Raw genomic sequence first — 18,718 nt, forward strand, 5'->3', positions numbered from 1 at the left:
CCCTTAGTGGGGTCTGTGCAATGCCACACAATCAAATCATTTCTCTAAATTTCTCAAAAGAAACAAATACACTAACAGAGATGAATCAGCACTATAGAAAAGCTCACATCAGTTCAGATTGTATTTGGCCCATATTAATTTTGGTGTCAAACTTAAAACAATAATATTATCGACAATAAAAAAAAATGAGATCATGTCTATATGAATAAAGCCAGCAACTAGAAAGCATGATGCAAATATAACTTCATATTATCAGTTATTTAAAAAGTAAAGCCTGTTAATATTTATTTTAAAAACAGAAATAACATTAAAATAGATGTTTTTAGAATATTAACATACAATAAAAAAGTGCATGAACCCTCCCCATCCCCAAGGCTTAAAGAGCAGTTATCCAGCTGTAGTCTACTTTCCTGAATTTTCTCAGTTCCTTTTCTTCACATTTTGACAACTGATGTATAAAATCTTCCCCCAAATCTGTGTTATCTGTATTCTGGACCTTTTCAGTGAAATCATTTTCTTCATCTGAATTGTCACTTTCTTTTTCTTCTTCCATATCCACATCATCAGGAATTTCTTCAGCACTTTAACAAGAGTAAAATATAAACATCTAAATATATAATTCTAAAAAAAAATAACTTTCAAATTAAGATATCTATATAGAAATATCATACAAACTAAGTAAATGAAAAATCTTGTTATTGTGTGGTTTAAAAATTATGGGCTATTATAAAGGAATAGGTGAATTTACAAAAAGTGTAGTTTTGAATTATATGTCAAATCCTTAAAACATACATGCAAAAGATCTCTTTTCTAATACTTATTTTCAATGTACTTTATTTACACGAATTTATAATCCTGCGTCCTTTAACTACATCTTAAATCTAACGTAAAGAGAAATATAGTGGAGGAATATTCTAATAAAGGATAACAAGAACAATCCTGTTTCCCAAAACAGGATAGCTAAACACATGTTAAGAACTGCATTACCTGTTAGTCTCCTTAGACAGCAGCAATGAATTTATAAACATGGAACACAGGAAGGAAGCAGATGGCAGTACATGGGCTGGCGTGTGAAGAAGCTGAAGAAAAAACAGAAAAACAGGGTTTCATTTAAAAAGATTAAGTGATATAGCCAAACACAATAAGCTTTCCCTACAGAAAAACCAAACCAAAGAAAAATCTATTCCTACCTTCCTGTATTTACAGACACAACTCCTTCCCTTCCCTAAAATAATTTGAAATCATAAGTCGATGCTATTTATTTGTATTATTTGTATTAAAGTTGCACAGTGCACAAATAATCATCCAAAAGCTGTTTGTTACAGATCGATTGTATAAAAAGTCTAATTTAAGGTGCGTTAGTGTATTTCACCTCTTTCACATGGTCCGCTTTATAATTACTTACCTCACTAATGGCAGGTATGTTTTCTGTTAAGGGTAGCTGTACTAGTTCATTCTCCAAAGCTTCATTTGATTTTTCATCCTGCTGTTGCCTGTGTTTTCCCAATATGAAATAAAATGGGGTTGTCGGAAGACTTTCTTCTGCTAGTAGCTATAAGAATTTAAGACAAAGGGAAATTATTTCAATAAAAAGGAGAAGCTGCCTTTGACTCTGTAAGAAGTACTATAGAATCATAAAAGGTCAGGGATGAAAGAACTTTAGAACTTTTTTAGTATGTCTTTCATTTTACTGAGGCCTAGCAGCCTAATTACTATGAGAAAAGCTAACAGTAGACACTTAGATGACAGAACAAAACACCCACTTCTCAGTGCTTTTCCCCCAAATCCTACAAAAATGACAGCAAAGGGCTTTTCAAGAGGGCAGAGACCCAGTGAATGGGTGAAATGGTAACATGCTGGAGGCAGGACAGCCGGTTGAAGGGTGGTAACTCAGTAGACTTGAGAAAGCAGAACTCTAAGCTGGCTGTGGGGAAAGCCAAGAAGCATGCTGATTTATACTGCAGAATCCTGCTAATGCTCAGGAATTGGTACTGATAGACACATAACCTCTGTAAAGGGCTAAAAACCCCTAGTAGTCTGGTTGTAAGGCTACTTAGGGAATACTCAGATTCACAGCTCTCCTCAGCTCCAGCAGCGAACTGGAACTATTGATTGGGAAGGGGGGGTGGGTGGGAAGAGAGAGCATTGATCAGTTGCCTCCGGCCCGCACCCTGATGGGATTGAACCCGCAACCTGGGTATGTGCCCTGACTGGGAATCAAATCCACTACCTTCTGGTGTACGGGACAATGCTCCAACCAACCGAGCCACACTGGCCAGGGCTGGAAGTATAGTCTTTGAAAAGTGAAACAAAAGTGTGTCTTTAAACTAGACTGCTTGGTGGGGGGTGAAGGTATAGTTTTCACAGTTAGAGGCAGTTGCACTTCGTAAAAGGTGCTTCTCAGAACACTGGCAACCAGTTTGACATCCTTCAGGGAAGAACTTAGAAGAATTTTATATAGGCAATTTGACCAGCCTAAGAGTAAAAGACTTAAAAATAACACCACTAGAGATTTTCTCAAAATACCTCAACAGAGGCCAGAGAATACGTTTCACCTAAGGCAGAGAACCTCCAAATGGTGTTTTGCACATGGTCACTTTTTAAATAAAAGCAGACAGCCAACTATCATGGGATTCTGATGAAAACCTCCAAAAACAAAAGACAGAGCAAAATGACTGGAGAAAACAAGAAAAAGAAAAAAGGAAAAATACCTGATGGAATGAACCAAATAAGCAAGAAAGAGAAAAAGATGTATTACATGATAAAAATGAGAAATCTCCCAGGAAACAGAAAGAAAATAGAAAAAATAAAAACATCTTAGCACCAGTCTAGAAAGTCTACCACTAAATAAAAGAAATTACAGAAAAAAAACATAGAAAACGAAGGTGAAGAAGTAATTCCTTTTTCCTTAGTTCTGATTACAACCCTTCAAGAGGCTCCACATTTCCTGGGGGAAAGCCAAGTCTTCATTACAGCTGATTTTCTCCACCCTATTTAAAATGGTAAGCAGTACTCCACTCACTCTTTTCCTCTATTCCTTCCCTCATAATTCTTATCACTTAAAATACTACATATTAACTTATTTCATGCTTGTTATTTACTGTCTGTATCTTCCTGTTAAACTAAAAACATCACATGTTTAGAGACTTGCTCACTGATGTATCTCAAACATCTAGACATAGTACACGATCAACAAAGAATTGCTGAATGAATTCAATGAGTAAAGGATTAAGAATAAGAATGGGCACTGGCTGGTGTGGCTCGGTTGGTTGAGCATCTTCCCTCACACCAAAAGCTCACAAGTGAGATCCCCGTCCAGGGCACGATCCCCAGTAGGGATGTACAGGAGGCAGTAGATCAATGTGTTTTTTTTTTCCCCCCCTTCTTTTTCTCTCTCCCTTTCCCTTCCTCTCTTTCTCTAAAATCAATAAAAATATTTAGCTTTGCTGGTGTGGGGTGAATTATGTGAGAAATAAATAGAAAACTTAACAAATAAAGGGAGAAGGTAGTTACTAACTCCAGAGAAAAAAGCTAGTCACAAAGAAAAAAATCCGTTTATTATTACATGGCTTGTCCATGAATTGTATTTAGTTGGTTATAATGATGAATACTGACCTGACCAATTTAAAATTTGTCTATATTGGGAAACTGGGAGAAAGGAAGGGAGTGTGTGTGTGGTGTGTGTGCAGCATGTGTGGGGAGTGGAGGTGTGAAAAAGATCTACAACTTCAGCTTCAACAGATCAGAGTCAACAGATAATATCTAAATCTGAACAATCCAGAATTAGCAATATAAACATGTTTCTCAGCAATATGGAGTTAATGTAATGGCAGTGGTGTTGAAAAGGTTTTTTTTATGAAGAGTCTTGTAGAAGTACTTGACTCTTTAAATCGCAAGCATATAATAATGATATTATAAACTAAAACGGTACTTTCAAAGAATGTAACTTCAAAAGAGGCAAGCAGTTTTTAAGTATGGTTTTTAATTCTATTTTAAGGCCAGGTAAAACATTTTTTTCTCATAGCTTAGTTCTAAGACAAGCTTATCTTTGTAGGGAAGCAATGCAGTCTGTACCATCAGTGGCTAAAACATACCTGTTTGCTTGTTGGTGTGAGTTTTTCTTCTGGAGACTTTGTGCTGAATGTCAATAAACTCTGAAGAGAGAGATATATTAATGATGCAAAAGAAAAATTGTAGAGTATCGTAAATTTAAGATGTTAAAGTTAGAAAATGAGGTCACAATTTTTTGCTTTGATATATAAACATCTACTTAAAGGGCCTCAAAGGTGTGGGTAATTAAAGTGGTGCTCATACACACTAGTAATACTGCTGCATTGAACATATTAGACAATTTCCTTTGGAAACTAATCCTTTAATAAAACTATTGCACCTGTCATGGGCTATTACTCTCAAGTATCAAAGCAACTGACAAATATATATACAAAGGGCTTGCCTTTTTTGAGGAAGGATGGTTACCTGTGATTTTGTTAAGAAGTAAAACTGGGACCTGTTCAACCACTGGTGAGCTTCTGAGGTGAATGATTCAGGAACATCTCGTGGAACAAACACTCCCCACTTGACTTCCTCTCTACAGATATTCTTTTTAATATACAATGGCCTTGGCTCACTAGGTTTAAATACAAACACTAGAGGGGAAAAAACAAACAGGCAATAACCTTTCGCATACAAAAGTTAGTTCTAGCCTCAGACTGGCAGACCATACTAATCCTGGGACTTACCCCATTAAGTAACCCAGGTCATAATTATTTTAAGCTTAGATTCAACAAATGTCTACTGGGCACCTACTATGTGCCAAGCAGGTTAGGAAGGAGGACCATGAAGATAAAAAAGAGAAAAGAACACCAGCTCTAGAGACCAGAGCCTAATGCAGAAGACAGAGAGCAAAATATCAATGTCATATTTTGTCTTAAGTACTAGTACAGAGATATGTACAAAGTGCTTCGAGATCATAGAGGAAGAATGATTAAAGCTTCTCAGGGAAATTAGGAATGCTTCAAAGAGATAAAATGTCTTGAACTGTGAAGGCTGAGTAGAAACTGATGTTGAAAAATGAGGACTGTACTGAAGCTCTCCGAGAACTGAGCGTGAATGCCTAAATAACAAGGTGCTGGAATAAGAACTCAAGAAAGAAAGTGCAGGGCCTTAGGTAAAATGGTTTCAAACATCTGATTTGAAGGCAAGTTTGACTCAAATGATATTAAAGATGTTAAAAAGAACATTTAGGTTATAGATCTCTTACTATAAAAGTGTGATCTGTACTTACAGTCTGAACCCACTGAAGACTGAGAGACGGCAGCAATGTTCTCTGAATTAGGATCAGGTTCCAAAACTGTAATATTTAATTTTGTACTCCACTCCACTAGGGAAAAAAGAAAAAGCAATTCACTTCTAGAAGACTTACCAAAAGCTTTTCAAAGCTTGTTATTTAAAGTAGACAATCTTAATCTTTACTGGGACAATCAATTGTATTGTCCGCAGGAAGAGGATTCTACACTTCCAGAGACACATGCAGGTACACTGAAATGATCTGTGAAGGCTGCACTGAAGAGAGGGCAGGAAGCAGAAAGTACTCCTTCCACACACTACGGAATGGTTATTTCATGCAACTACTGCTGGGGTCTTTTCTGCTGCCACTAAACACGGGCAAAATGTTACCCAGAGTCATCGTGGAGAATATAAAAAGTTATTATCACAAACATTCACTGCTAAGCACCAAAATGCCTTCCATACATGTACTTGAATGAGTAAAATGCCACTCAGTCCACATCTGTTAGGAGGGTTGTGGCAGGCTACATTCAGATTTAAAGCTGTCAGGGATACTGCAGGTTAAAATGCGTTACAAATTAGTAGAAACATTTCTCAAATCGTTAGGAGGATGGAGAACATGGAAGGTAGCAAAGTCATACACAATGAAGACACTGGAAAAAGGTGAGGATAATAGAATCTATTTACTGACAATAAGGCTGTTTATAAATAATCCAGGCCTACTACAGGCCCAGTACTCCAATTTTTAGTGGTATAATGTACCATTTACAATATTATATATTCTCTGGGTAGAGACATGAAGATACAATCCAGAAGTCCTAAAATGCCAAAGTTTAATAACCACTTCCTACTTGCTTTTACAAGTCACTTTATAGTAAGAAATATCTTACATGCACAACTAAGCAGATTCCAACAGCAAAGAATTCCATTTTCAGTAGCACCAAGAAGATACTTCGAACAAGTCAGTCTCCCAAAGCAAAGGTGCCTAGATTAAAACCACAAGGAAGTTATCAAGTCAGTTCTATCACACTTTGTTACAAAGGACTGCAGACTTCCCCTACAGTATTAGTTACATGGGCAAAGCTGAGTTTTAGATACATGTTTTTGTTCATAATTATGTTGCAGAGAAAGGGACTAAGTGCAAAAGGAAGTCTTATTTAGATATATTGTTTCTTTAGAAAAATAGGTTTGATGACCTTTTCTTTCTTTTATCCTCACCCGAGGATATTTTTCAATTTTTTGTACAGATAGAATGGGAGGGAGAGAGAGTGAGAAACATCGATGTGAAGGGACACATCGAGTGGCTGCCACCCGCACGACCAACCAGGGCCGGGGACAAACTGCAACCGAAGTACGTGCCCTTAGCGGGAACCGAACCCGGGTCTCTCCGGACCGCAGGCCGACGCTCTAACCGCTGAGCCAAACAGGCCAGGGCTGATGACCTTTTCTTTAATGTACTGTGTGGTATAATTAAGACATACCAAAAGTGTATGCAAAATATACAGTCATTTAACCAAAACCATTTTTATGCTCATTTACCTAAAGAGGAGCTTGCAATAAGAATTCTGAAGAAAGTTTTACAATGTATATTCAGAATCAGACACGTTAGGAATTAGGACCAATTTCATTAGCCATCTGCCATTCTGTCCTCAAATGCCGTCCGTCACATGAAGTAAAATGAAACATACTGCTGAGATAAGCACTATTTGAGTATAGCTTCTATTATGTAGCACAACCACGAAAAGTATTACCAAAAAAAAATAAAATAAAAAAATCTGTAGGCCTACAATTAAATGTTATTCCTGACTTCAGAAATGGGTAAATCATAGCACATGGTTCATATGCAAAGGATTTTTAGCTTCCCAGCACTCCGGTTAGCTGCTGGCCTCACTGACCCAAGGCTACTTTTATAAAAAGCAAAAATTATTTCTGAAGTTTATGTAGAAAGACTTGTTTTAAATATAAAAAAAGTACATCATATTCCCCAAATTATTTACCTACCTTATATTCCCAGCTCGTTGACAAAATGTGCATTTAAGTTCCCATGTCTCTGAATCCCATATTGTAACAATTTCCTCAAAACTAACTGCGAGTAAAGAGCCGTCTTCAGAGAAACAACAGTTAGTTGCTTGGTATTTGTGATAACTACCCACAAAGTCACAGGTCCAGCCAACAGCTTTTTCTGTGGAAATATAGACCACAAAGTTCAGAAATGGTATAAATGCTAGATAACGTTTTAGTAAGTTATAAACAATAAGAATTAAGAAACAAACGCAACAGAAAATCTGCTCCCTGTAACTTTAGAAGTGCTATAGAGCATTGACATTTGAAATTTATGCCCCTTTCTAGAGACCTTGACCTCCCTCTAGTGGAGCAGTGATAAACACAAAAGCCCTTTTCACCATCCTTGCAAACTGGAATAGAATTATCAGCACATGATTAATCAAATATATCATTAAAAAAAAAGGGGGGCAGGGCTTGAAAATAGGCATGTAATGATATAATATCTTAAATCTTTTTTTTTTTTCATCCTCACCTGAGGACATTTTTCCATTTTTTTGTTCAGATAGAGTGGGAGGGAGAGAGAGGAAAGAGAGAAACATCAACGTGAAAGGGACACATCGAGTGGCTGCCACCCACACAACCCAACCAGGGCCGGGGACAAACTGCAACCGAGGTACACGCCCTTAGCGGGAACCGAACCCAGGTCTCTCCGAACTGGAGGCCAACACTCTAACCGCTGAGCCCAACTGGCCAGGGCTAATCTCTTAAATCTTTTAAAACTAGGAAATATCCTATATAATTAAGACAGAAAATGCACTCCCAGAATGGATATAATTCATGAGATAAACATATAAATTCTTAAAATTGTGTGCTCTTTAGCCATACCATATTTCATTAACTTACTGTAAATATCAGAATCATCTGTTAATATCCACACTTTGAAGTGACCATCTTTACTAGCTGTAACCAAGGTGGGGTTTTCAGATTTTTCTGCATTACAGAAACAGAGAGCTGTGATGTGGTCTTCATGTGGCATGTTAACCTTTGTATTAAGAATAAACCTAGTAGGAAGGAAACCACCAATTTATTCTTACACCAGGACAATATGATATACTGTCATGTAAGAATTTCTTACACATTGTACATTTTCAATAGCATCTTTAAGGAGGGGCAATGGACACATTATCACTTAGAATGACAAACAACTGAATGCTGTCTCTAATGGCCATGGAATGCAGAGCCTTAACATATTATCTCTGTCCTTGTGTACCTTACACAAAACAGAGATGACTATGTATAATGTCAACTTAATGGTACAAAATGAGTATAAAAATGGGTGCCATTAAAAAAACAGAAAATAGATACCTGAAAGCTTACTGTACTAAACTCTTCAGAAAAACTGTATAGAACCCAGATGCCTATCTACTTTTGATAATAAGCAAATGGAATGACTATAAAAGATCCTACTTGTGGCAAGAAAATATAGAAAGAAAACCACCTATTCAAACTGCCCTGATCACTATTTAATATTTATAATCACCCAAACTACCTTTTAAAGCTCGTTTCAGGCACAACTGTGAATGAAAGACAAAATATGCTAGCACCGTGTTCTTTGAAGAACATTAGGGCAAGATAGTGTTGTGGTTTTTGAAAAGTTCAGGTTATAAGAGGGGTGACGAGACAATCACTTAATTGCTCTGGGCCTGTTTCCTTACCTGTGAAATATGGACACCAGACTTATCTTACAGTGTTCTTGTTGAAATTAGCAAGACAATGGGTACAAAAGCATGAAGCCTAGTTCTTGGCACACAGCAAAGACTTGATAAATGGCTATTCCAGCCTTGGTACGAGAAAATGGCAAGTTCCTTATCTATTCAAAACTCATATATTACATTCACCTCTGCCATTTTTCCAAGAAGGTAGTATAATGTTAATAAAAAAAGCAAAGGAACTAATACAGTTAGGGTCTAATCCTGGATTTACCTGGAATTACATATTATGTCCTTGGGGTGTCACTTTTCTAATTTATGCAATGAGATGACATTATGACTTGGAGGACACCTGTGCTTTCTCAGAGCAGAAAGCTTAAAGGCTTTATCAGAAGAACAATAGCTCCTTCATTACTATAATCTAAAACTTATCAAAATAAAACACCCTCAAGACTAAGAACTGAAACCATAAAATAGAAAATAACATGTTTTCTACTTTGAAATTATATGGTTATATAAGTAGTATTACCCTTGTGTTTTCTTATTATACGTCCACAGTTTCATTTGCAATTCAAGCTCAGTTTCCTTTTCTTGACGTTGTTCCACTGTTGCAAGCCAGTTACCATAGCAGCCAAATGCAGCCTTTGTTAGCTCAATTTGGATCAGACCATAATCATTGATATATTCTTGCTGCACAATATCTAACTGATGGGTTAAAAAAAAAAAATCCAAAATGCTTATTAGTGTAAATACATGTATGCTAAAGTATTCAAGGAATGGTAATTTACCACATGATACATAACTTTTAAGATCTATAGTAATAGACTTTTAGATAAAGGGAAAAATAAACTAATTGTAGTTATGGATATCAAATTTGCCATTAAAAAATGAAGTGCATTATACAGTACCAATTCAGCAGTGATAATTCTTCAATGTCCGTGAATATCAGTGATGACTATGACCCACTGATATGATACAACAGAACCCTTAGCTTACAGTAATACTTTTCACTTATTCCTAAGAATAAATAGCTTTACATAAAATCTCAAGGCTAAACGCCACATCACTAGAAACACAAACAAAAATAAAATCTATAGTTTATAAGAAGTGAAAAAAGAGAGATACTGTAAGTAGGCTAGCATTTTATTTATGGTTGTTTCTTTTATCCCATTTCCTTGTCTATTTACTAAACATGTATTAAGTACCTACTATTTCCAGGCATTGTAGTAGAAATGTGCAAAGATCAGTAAGTTTCCTTTCTTTGAGGGGTTTAAAGGTGACGAAGAGAAATCTGTAAAGTGTACTGTGGGGAACAAAGGAAAAAGTGGGAAGTCTGGATTGCATTTATCAGGATTATAGGAAGGCTTTCACTTTAATCTACAGTGAAAATTTTTATCTTCAGTATGCACATATGACACTGTTTCACCACAAGCAGAGGCATATTTGTATTGTCAAGCTACATATTCTTATTTCTGACCCTGTGACTCAGGCAAAGATGTATGTGACAACTAATTAGAGTGCAGTTTGAAAAAAATAAAACAGACAAAGAGGCTGCACAGGAGCGCCAACTGGCTCACATGCAGACTCGGTCTGCACCTCTGGCTATTAGAATCATGCTGTAAACAACAGGTAGTGCTGACTGTGCTCGAGTGGACACAGGCACAGGGCCTGATTTTAGAAGCTACTAAATAAGTCGCAGACCCTGTTGATGTTGTAAGGAGTTTTCATCAGTTTTAAGGCTAGTGAACGTATCAAAACCTTACATTGTATAATTGCTTATCACTTTGGAGAGAATAAAACTGCAAGTGGCCAGGTTTTCCATTCAAAACCAAAGCTTTAGTTCTTGGATCAATCATCAAACCAGTCAAGATACTGCTGTCTGCAAAAGAAGTGACATACAATAGCTGAAATCAGACAAATATCCACTTTTAAAATGTAAACAATTCCAAATTCACTATGTTCTGCAATACCTTTTACTAGGCCTTGAATTACTGCGGATGCCTCAAGGTTTCGGTGAATGACTATTATCTCTGTGGGTAAAAAATATTTAAACATAAAGAGGTCAGAACTTCATAGAAAAAATTAATTGAATTTATATTATTCTAAAATATATCAGAATACAAAACAACTGAGTTATGTTCAATTTAGCTGGAGTGTTACTAGAAAATCAGGAACATATTTTGTGATTTAACTGGATGGAGAGCTTCTCTGTTAGAGACTGTAGGTTTTATCAGTTGTGACTATGAATACATTTTAAGAATTAATCCAGACACTTATATGCCCTAAAAGAGACAGATAATTTTCATGGATTGTAGTTGTGTTCTGTTTTGAAGGAAAGGAGGCAATAAGCTATGGAATCTACATCTAGGCTGAGTAGTAAAAGGATGAGCAAAAGTTCTGGAGGAACACAGGACTGCCTCCATTTCTGCCAGAACAGAACGTCCACACTGGCATAATGGCTATCTCAAAGGAGACTCTGTTCTTTCGTAAATGCCTGTATCTATGAAAGCACAAGCGCCCGCTTCAAAACCCTTCCTTTACTTCCCCGCATCATTCCACATGGAAAGGTTTTGAAATACAAGTGGCACAACAAAAACCAAATACACTTAGCCCTACATTTTCATAACAATTCTGAAAATACTGGATTCTGGTGGCAACTCAGGGCAGAAAGGGGTGATAAAAAGAGGAGGAATGGAAGGGAAAAAAATGCTCATTCAATCTGATGCTACTCTTAATTAGTTTGAAGTCTTTTAATTTCCATTCCTTATAGATGCTAGGTAACTGAGGCATTATACAAATTCTATTTCCTCACAATAACAAATTTAGACTTACTGTTATCAGAGTGAGAAGTACAGAACAGATCCCCTGCCGGAGAGACTGAGATATGTTCAATAGTAGCTCCTAATCGGGGGAGGAACTCCTTATTCTTCTCCGTTGCATCACGCCACTCAACAAGGACAGATTCACGACCACCACTGAGCAGGCTGGTGCCTTCTCACCCAACCACAGAAATGAAAAGGACAGTGTTTGGGAGAAAAAAAATAGAAAAATATATTCAGCTTTTTAATTTTTCTGACCATGTTAGAGAAATTAACTATTTTTTAAAGTATGCAAACAAGTACATTCATATCTTTTAATACTCTTATGACAAAAGATTAAAAAATCACTGATTCAGGTATTTTCCTTTCTAGTAATATCTGATTTGTTTGCTGTTGACCAACTCTTCCTCCTATAAGAAGAAAAATGGAGTGAAACAAACATCCTCTAGGACCAGATGGCTTCACTGATGAGGTTTCCCAAATATTTAAGGAAGAAATAAACCAATGTTCACTCTCCCAGATAACAAAACAAAAAATAAAAGGCGGGGGGGACACCTCTCAATTTGTTTCATAAGACCAGCATAATCCTATGCCCAAACAAGTACATCGTAAGAAAATTCCAAGCCAATTTCGTGACAGAAGAAAATTCCCAAACGATTCCCAAATTCCCAATATACGACTACCAAGCTGAATCCAATGGTATATTGGAAAGACAAGACATCGTTGCAGAGGAGTAAGAGATTGTTTTAACATTTGAAGAAAAAATCAAGGTAAGTAACTTCACTTACAGAATAAATGGGTAATCTTAATAGATGCAGAATTACTAACTGATAGAATTCTATACTCATGATAAAAACACTCAACAACCTTAGGAATTGGTGTGACCTTTATATTTTCATCAAGGATTCCTAGAGAAAATCTATAGCAAACATCATTTTAAGGAATAAAATACTGAAAACTTTCCCCTTGTGACTGGGAACACTATTACCGTTTTTACTAAATATTATCTGGAGGTCCTAAGATAAGAAAGGCTTAAAGATGAGAAAAAAGCAACAATTACTTCAGTGTTCACATACAGCATGCCTCGGTTCAAAGCATAGCTGAAAACAATTTATACTATACCTATTTGCCTGAACTTACAAAGGTTCTCAAAACAACCATAATTTATAGTTCTTTTTACACAGTTAATTTTTTATTCTATTAACTCTCTTATACCTATACAAGGGTCAATACTGACATTTCATTGTTAACCATATACTATATGTAACAATTACTTCTCATTCATAAATACTTACACAACTTAAAATATTAAATCGCTAATTCAACTCTCTAATTGCCAAGATTATCTTGCAGTGCCTCCTATACCAGGGCCCGGGCTAAGGGTAGAAGCGTTTTGTATTCTTTCTTTTCCTTTAAGTGCCAAGTAATCTATTTATTTCTTCTTCTTCAAACCCCACCTGAAAAGGCCAATTCTGAATGTCTCAGGGCTCAAAGGTTACTAAGGCCACCAGAGAAAGCTGTGACTGCTAACTAGTATGAGAGGAGATGGCTAAGGATAACAAATAGAGAAAAGTCACAGTGACAATAAATATCAATTGGTCTTGGCCCTGACTTGGGCAGGAGTCACAACAGAGAAGGGCAGAAGAAGGACTTTAGATTAGGAGAGAATAAAGACACTGTTTGAACATTACGTACGTATGTACACACACATGCCACACACACACACACTCATATGTATTTTTGGGGTGACAGGACGAGGAGGGTGAGGAAGATAAGAGCAGTCCACATCTTTTATTTATAGGGTTAATATCCTTTTCATTCTCAGTTCCTACACCCCACAATGTACTCCTGCTGTGGTACTCCAGATGTGTTAGATTGGGTCCTGCATCCACATACCAGTCACTGTTTCCCAAACCCAAAGCACAAACAGGCTGAAGGTGCCTCCTACTTTCTGAGGCTCCAGTGAGTTAAACCCAAGTAACCCTGTAATGATCCTGGGCTTATGGAGAAAGCTTGTCCTGGCAGTCTCTAGGAAGACCTGCAGAAAGAAAACTCACTTTTTTCCAGGCACATTATCTTCTCTAGCATCTAGCTCTCTTTTTACAGGACCAGTCAAAATAATGCTGACCTAACTTTCATCACATGGGTGAGAGGGTGCCAAAGATAACCAAAGACACTATATACTTCTCCAAACTTTTGCTGAAAAACATTCAGTTTTTAAGGAGGTAGTTTTACTACTATAGCCACACTCTCGTGCAGCTTAAATGAAACAAAAGTCAGAATTAATTTAAAATAGTGCACGTGAATGAGGCAATCTAACAGTTAAAACAAGCCTCTGGATTAGACCTATGTCCAAATCCACTTTACTAGCCATGTGACCTTGGGCAAATTAGTTCTCAACTATAACTCTCCCTTCATCTGTGAAATGAGAATAATGATAACCTATTTCATGGATCAGGGATTAAATGCGGTAATGGATTTCAAGCACTTTTAAATAAAAGTGCTCTTGATAAACTGTCTCTAGGCTTATGGACAATAAGCATCAAGCTATGTAAATATACAGTAAAAGAAACAGGCAAGATAATTTAAATAGGTTCTTTATGAGACTTCACCACAGTTATACACTTTGAAACTCTGAAGGGCTTTGAAATTAAAGTATACGGTATTGTGCTTAGAGAGGGGTGATTATACAGGTTTTTACAATTGACTTGGCCCATGCAATTCTAAATACAGTGAATTAAAATATTTGATTCACATGCTTCAAAAGTTCACTTTAATTATTAAACTTGCACTTACCTGTCACTGAAAAAGCCAAATCCATAACCATATCATGGTGCCAATGTAGACATGTATATGTATATTTCTTATCATCATCAAAATTTCTCCTATTGGAGAAAACCAAAATTTTTAATTTCACCTAACACATAAATAATGTCACGCCAAATATAATAAACATAATATATGCCCGAAATAATAAATTGTGATATCATGCTTATGTATCTTAATGTCCAAAAGTACATTTAGTATATTTTCTATTTCTAACCGGAGCCACTTATATAAACAGCAGGCCATCTTGGTGTCCTACAATTTAGATATTCCCTACTGTCACTCCTTCCTTGTTACTTAAAGGCTAACAAGTAAAGTTCGCTTCAATAAAGTAACTATAGGCAAAACAGAAATTTCACTCCCCCTAAAATAGTAAGCCTATGCAGTGAACACAGTAACACAAGAAAGGGAGGATGTCAGCCTCTCTGCAGCACTAATATGAGTACAGAAATCATCACCACGCTCTTCGTGAGTTAACTGACCAGAGACGAATTTTGCCATCCTTGTGACCAGTTGCTATGCAATCTTCCTTTGGGTGACATGCTACACATGTAAAATTGTTCTTAGCATGTTTCCTATTTCTTGATGATGACAAAGTAAACCTAAAAGAAAACAAAGGTAAGTGGTGATGTAGTTAAGTAAAGGGGATTTTTTACTCTTATTAACTAAAACAAGAGAGCTCTCAGAAATGCAGAATAAAAAATAAAAATTGTCATCAAGAATTAAGAATTTTGTTTGGAAACATTTATTAACATGTAACGCACACTTCATGTGACTAATATTCTACTGTAACCTGTCTACAGAGGCTACTGACATTGGAATCAAGAAAAGACAATCCTGCCCTGGATGGTTTGACTCAGCGGTTAGAGCATCGGCTTGCAGACCAATGAGCTGTGGGTTCGATTCCAGTCAAGGGCACGTACCTTGGTTGTAGTTCGTCCCCAGCGGGAGGCAACCACTTGATGTGTCCCTTTCACTTTGATGTTCTCTCTCTCTCTCTCCCTCCCACTCTATCTGAACAAAAGTGGAAAAAGGTCCTCGGGTGAGGATAAAAAAAAAAGATGCCAGAATCCTCATTATACTGCAAAGAAAAACAAGTGCTAATACTGACATGGTAAAAGGAAAGAGAGGAAAACTACTTATGCTCAGCACTAGTGTCTTTTTAAAAATTTTTACTGATTTTTGAGAGATAGTGTGGGGACAGGGGGAGAGGGTGAGAGAGAGAAAAACATCAATTTGTTGTTCTGCTTATTTATCCATTCATTGGCTGATTCTTGTATATGCCCTGACCAGGGACTGAACCTACAACCTTGGCGTATGGGGACAAGGCTCTAACCAACTGAGCTACCTGGCCAGGGCAGCACTAGTCTCTTTAAATATGTTATCTTGTTTACCCTTACAACTGTTAGGAAGATATTATCCCTATTAAAAATACATGTTAATTTGAGGTACAGCAAAATTCATATGGACTAACTTTAACGCATTTTAAACCCAGGTATCCCAAAGCCTCTATTCATTTTTATACTAGAGCAATGAGGAATATCTCGAGAAGCCTTTATTAATTTAATTTTTTAAATAGGTTTTTATTGAATTTATTATTATTATTTTTTAAGAGAGAGAGGAAGGGAAAGAGATAGAAACATCAATGTGAGAGAGAAACATCAGTTAGCTGCCTCCTGCACGCTCCCCACTGGGAATTGAGCCCATAACCCAGGCATGTGCCCTGATTGGGAGTCAAACTGGGACTTCTCAGTCCATGGGATGACGCTCAATCCACTGAGCCACACCAGCCAGGATATAATAGAGCAATGAGGATTATCTCGGGAAGCCTTTTCAAACCAAATTCAATTTTGACACAAATATGCACTCCAGAATCTTGGTGTACAAGGGGTTTTGGCTAGAAGAAGCTCCCCAGGGTTTTGTTACTAACGATTCCTCAAAACCACCCACTGTGGGTTAAGAACTAGAATCTAAAAAAATTAAATGAACAAAACAGAAACAAACTCATAGATAACAGAGAACAAACTGTTGATTGCCAGGTGGGAGGAGGGTTGGGAAGCTGAGGCTGGGTGAAAAAGATGAAGGAATGAAGAAGTACAAGTTGGTAGCTATAAAATAGTCATGGGGATGTATGTACAGCACAGGGAACATAATAATACTGCAGTAACTATGTATAGTGTCAGGTGGGTGCTAGACTTATCAAGAGTGATTATCAGACTTTGTAAATTATATAAATGTCTAACCACTTTGCTGAATACCTGAAACTAATATGTGTCTACTATAATTGCAAAATAAAAAGAAATTAAAAAAATTGTGGCAAATAGTAACATTTGTCTTACAAAGCCATGTCACAGATCAAATAAAATATATGTCAAAGTCTGCATAATCCATAAAATTAAAACAAAATATAGTTAAATGTTATTAGGTATCACGCCAAAAAAAGAAAACCCTTAAAAACAAAGAAACAAAAAACACAAAACCCCCCAAAACCAAAACTAGCTCTGTATCTTGTGGCTTCACAATCATCTATAACGTGAAACTAGTAACAGCTTTGGATCACAGGTATGAGAATGAAATAAAAAACTGTCAGGTAATTAAAATGAAGCTATCAAAAAGGAATTCTTACCTTGATGTTTTTTTCTTTTTGAAAAAATAGACAGACAAGTAAAAGTCCCGTACTGCAGCAACATATTCTCCCTGGTATTTAAAGAGAAGATAACATTCACAAAGATAGTCAACACTTTTTAAGAAGAAATATTCTTGTCACAAAAATTAATATAGTAACCATGACTTTTTTGCAGATTAAGAGTATGTTAATATAAAACAATATATTATCGTTTTGCTATGGAGAGGATAATCCTGTTTTAAAAATAATTATAGAGCCCTGGTTGGTGTGGCTGTTTGCTGGGCATTAGCCAATACACCAAAAGGTTGCTGGTTCAATTCCCAGTCAGGCCACATGCCAGAGTTTCGGGCTCAATCCTCAGTAGGGAGTTTGCAAGAGGAAGCCAATAGATGTTACTTTCTCGTATGGATGTCTCTCTCGCCCCTCCCCTCTCTCTAAAAATCAGTAAAAATGTTTTTTAAAAATCATAGAAAATGAAAAGAACTTACTTAGATCCTAAATCCTAAAATTAAGCTATCTAGCTTTAGGTATAAAAGACAAGCACGTTATTTCACTTATACATGGAATCTAATGAACGACATAAATAAAACAGAAAGAGATTCACAGATATAGGGAACACACCAACAGCTGTCAGAGAAGAGGGGATTTGGGGACTCTCGGTGAAAAAGGTAAAGAGATTAAGCATAAAAATAAAAAAACTCATACACAGACAACTGTATAGTGACTAATAGAGGGAAAGCTGAGTAGGGAGAGGTAGAAGACAGTAAAGGGAGGATAAATAGCAACGGAAGAAAACTTGACTTGGGGTGGTGAACACACAATACAACATACAGATGATGTATTATAGAACTATACACCTGAAACCTATATAATTTTATTAACCAATGTCACCCTAATAAATTCAATAAAAATTTAAAAAAAGATTGAAATTTTTTCCATTAAGGCAGTTCTCAACCTGTGGGTCACGACCCCTTTGGAGGTCAAATGACCCTTTCACAGGGGTCACCTAAGACCATTGAAAAACGCATATTTCCGATGGTCTTAGGAACCGAGACACCACTCCTCTGTCTCCAGGCAGGTCCGCCCACATGCAGATACGCCCACATACAGATATGCCCACATACAACATGAGGAACTGTATTAAAAGGTCACGGCATTAGGAAAGTTAAGAACCATTGCATTAAGGTGCAACTTACATACAATAAAATGCAGTTTCACATAGATGTACAGTATATCCATGTAACCATCACTACAATCAAGATTTAGAACATTTTCTTCACCTCAGGAATTCCAGTCACCTTGTTCCTCTCTCCAGTTATTCCCCAAAGCCCCCACCCTTGCCAGCAACTGCTGACTTCTAGAATGTCATACAAACAAAATGGTACAGTAAATACTTCGTGTCTGAACTCTTTAGCTCAACATGACCTTTCTGAGATTTATGTGTATCA

At 36.7% G+C, this 18,718-nt stretch overlaps 1 protein-coding gene across 1 annotated transcript in view; it reads right to left on the reverse strand.

Annotated features, from left to right (window-relative positions):
* Positions 1 to 247: 247 nt before the first annotated feature.
* Positions 248 to 18,718, reverse strand: part of WDR75 (WD repeat domain 75) — a 30,761-nt gene continuing 12,290 nt past the window's right edge. The window contains exons 6-21 of the mRNA XM_036254888.1: positions 17,271 to 17,341; positions 15,127 to 15,246; positions 14,615 to 14,703; positions 11,832 to 11,990; positions 10,970 to 11,029; positions 10,763 to 10,878; positions 9,529 to 9,704; positions 8,194 to 8,351; positions 7,288 to 7,468; positions 6,177 to 6,271; positions 5,285 to 5,380; positions 4,477 to 4,646; positions 4,095 to 4,154; positions 1,406 to 1,552; positions 988 to 1,079; positions 248 to 581 (exon numbers count right to left, since the gene is read on the reverse strand). Of these exons, the coding sequence (XP_036110781.1) occupies positions 377 to 581; positions 988 to 1,079; positions 1,406 to 1,552; positions 4,095 to 4,154; positions 4,477 to 4,646; positions 5,285 to 5,380; positions 6,177 to 6,271; positions 7,288 to 7,468; positions 8,194 to 8,351; positions 9,529 to 9,704; positions 10,763 to 10,878; positions 10,970 to 11,029; positions 11,832 to 11,990; positions 14,615 to 14,703; positions 15,127 to 15,246; positions 17,271 to 17,341 (1,995 nt within the window). The 3' untranslated portion in view covers positions 248 to 376. The remainder of the gene's footprint in view (positions 582 to 987; positions 1,080 to 1,405; positions 1,553 to 4,094; positions 4,155 to 4,476; positions 4,647 to 5,284; positions 5,381 to 6,176; positions 6,272 to 7,287; positions 7,469 to 8,193; positions 8,352 to 9,528; positions 9,705 to 10,762; positions 10,879 to 10,969; positions 11,030 to 11,831; positions 11,991 to 14,614; positions 14,704 to 15,126; positions 15,247 to 17,270; positions 17,342 to 18,718) is intronic.

The sequence above is a fragment of the Molossus molossus genome, unplaced genomic scaffold (genome assembly GCF_014108415.1).
Source record: "Molossus molossus isolate mMolMol1 unplaced genomic scaffold, mMolMol1.p scaffold_m16_p_11, whole genome shotgun sequence".
NCBI lineage: Eukaryota > Metazoa > Chordata > Mammalia > Chiroptera > Molossidae > Molossus > Molossus molossus.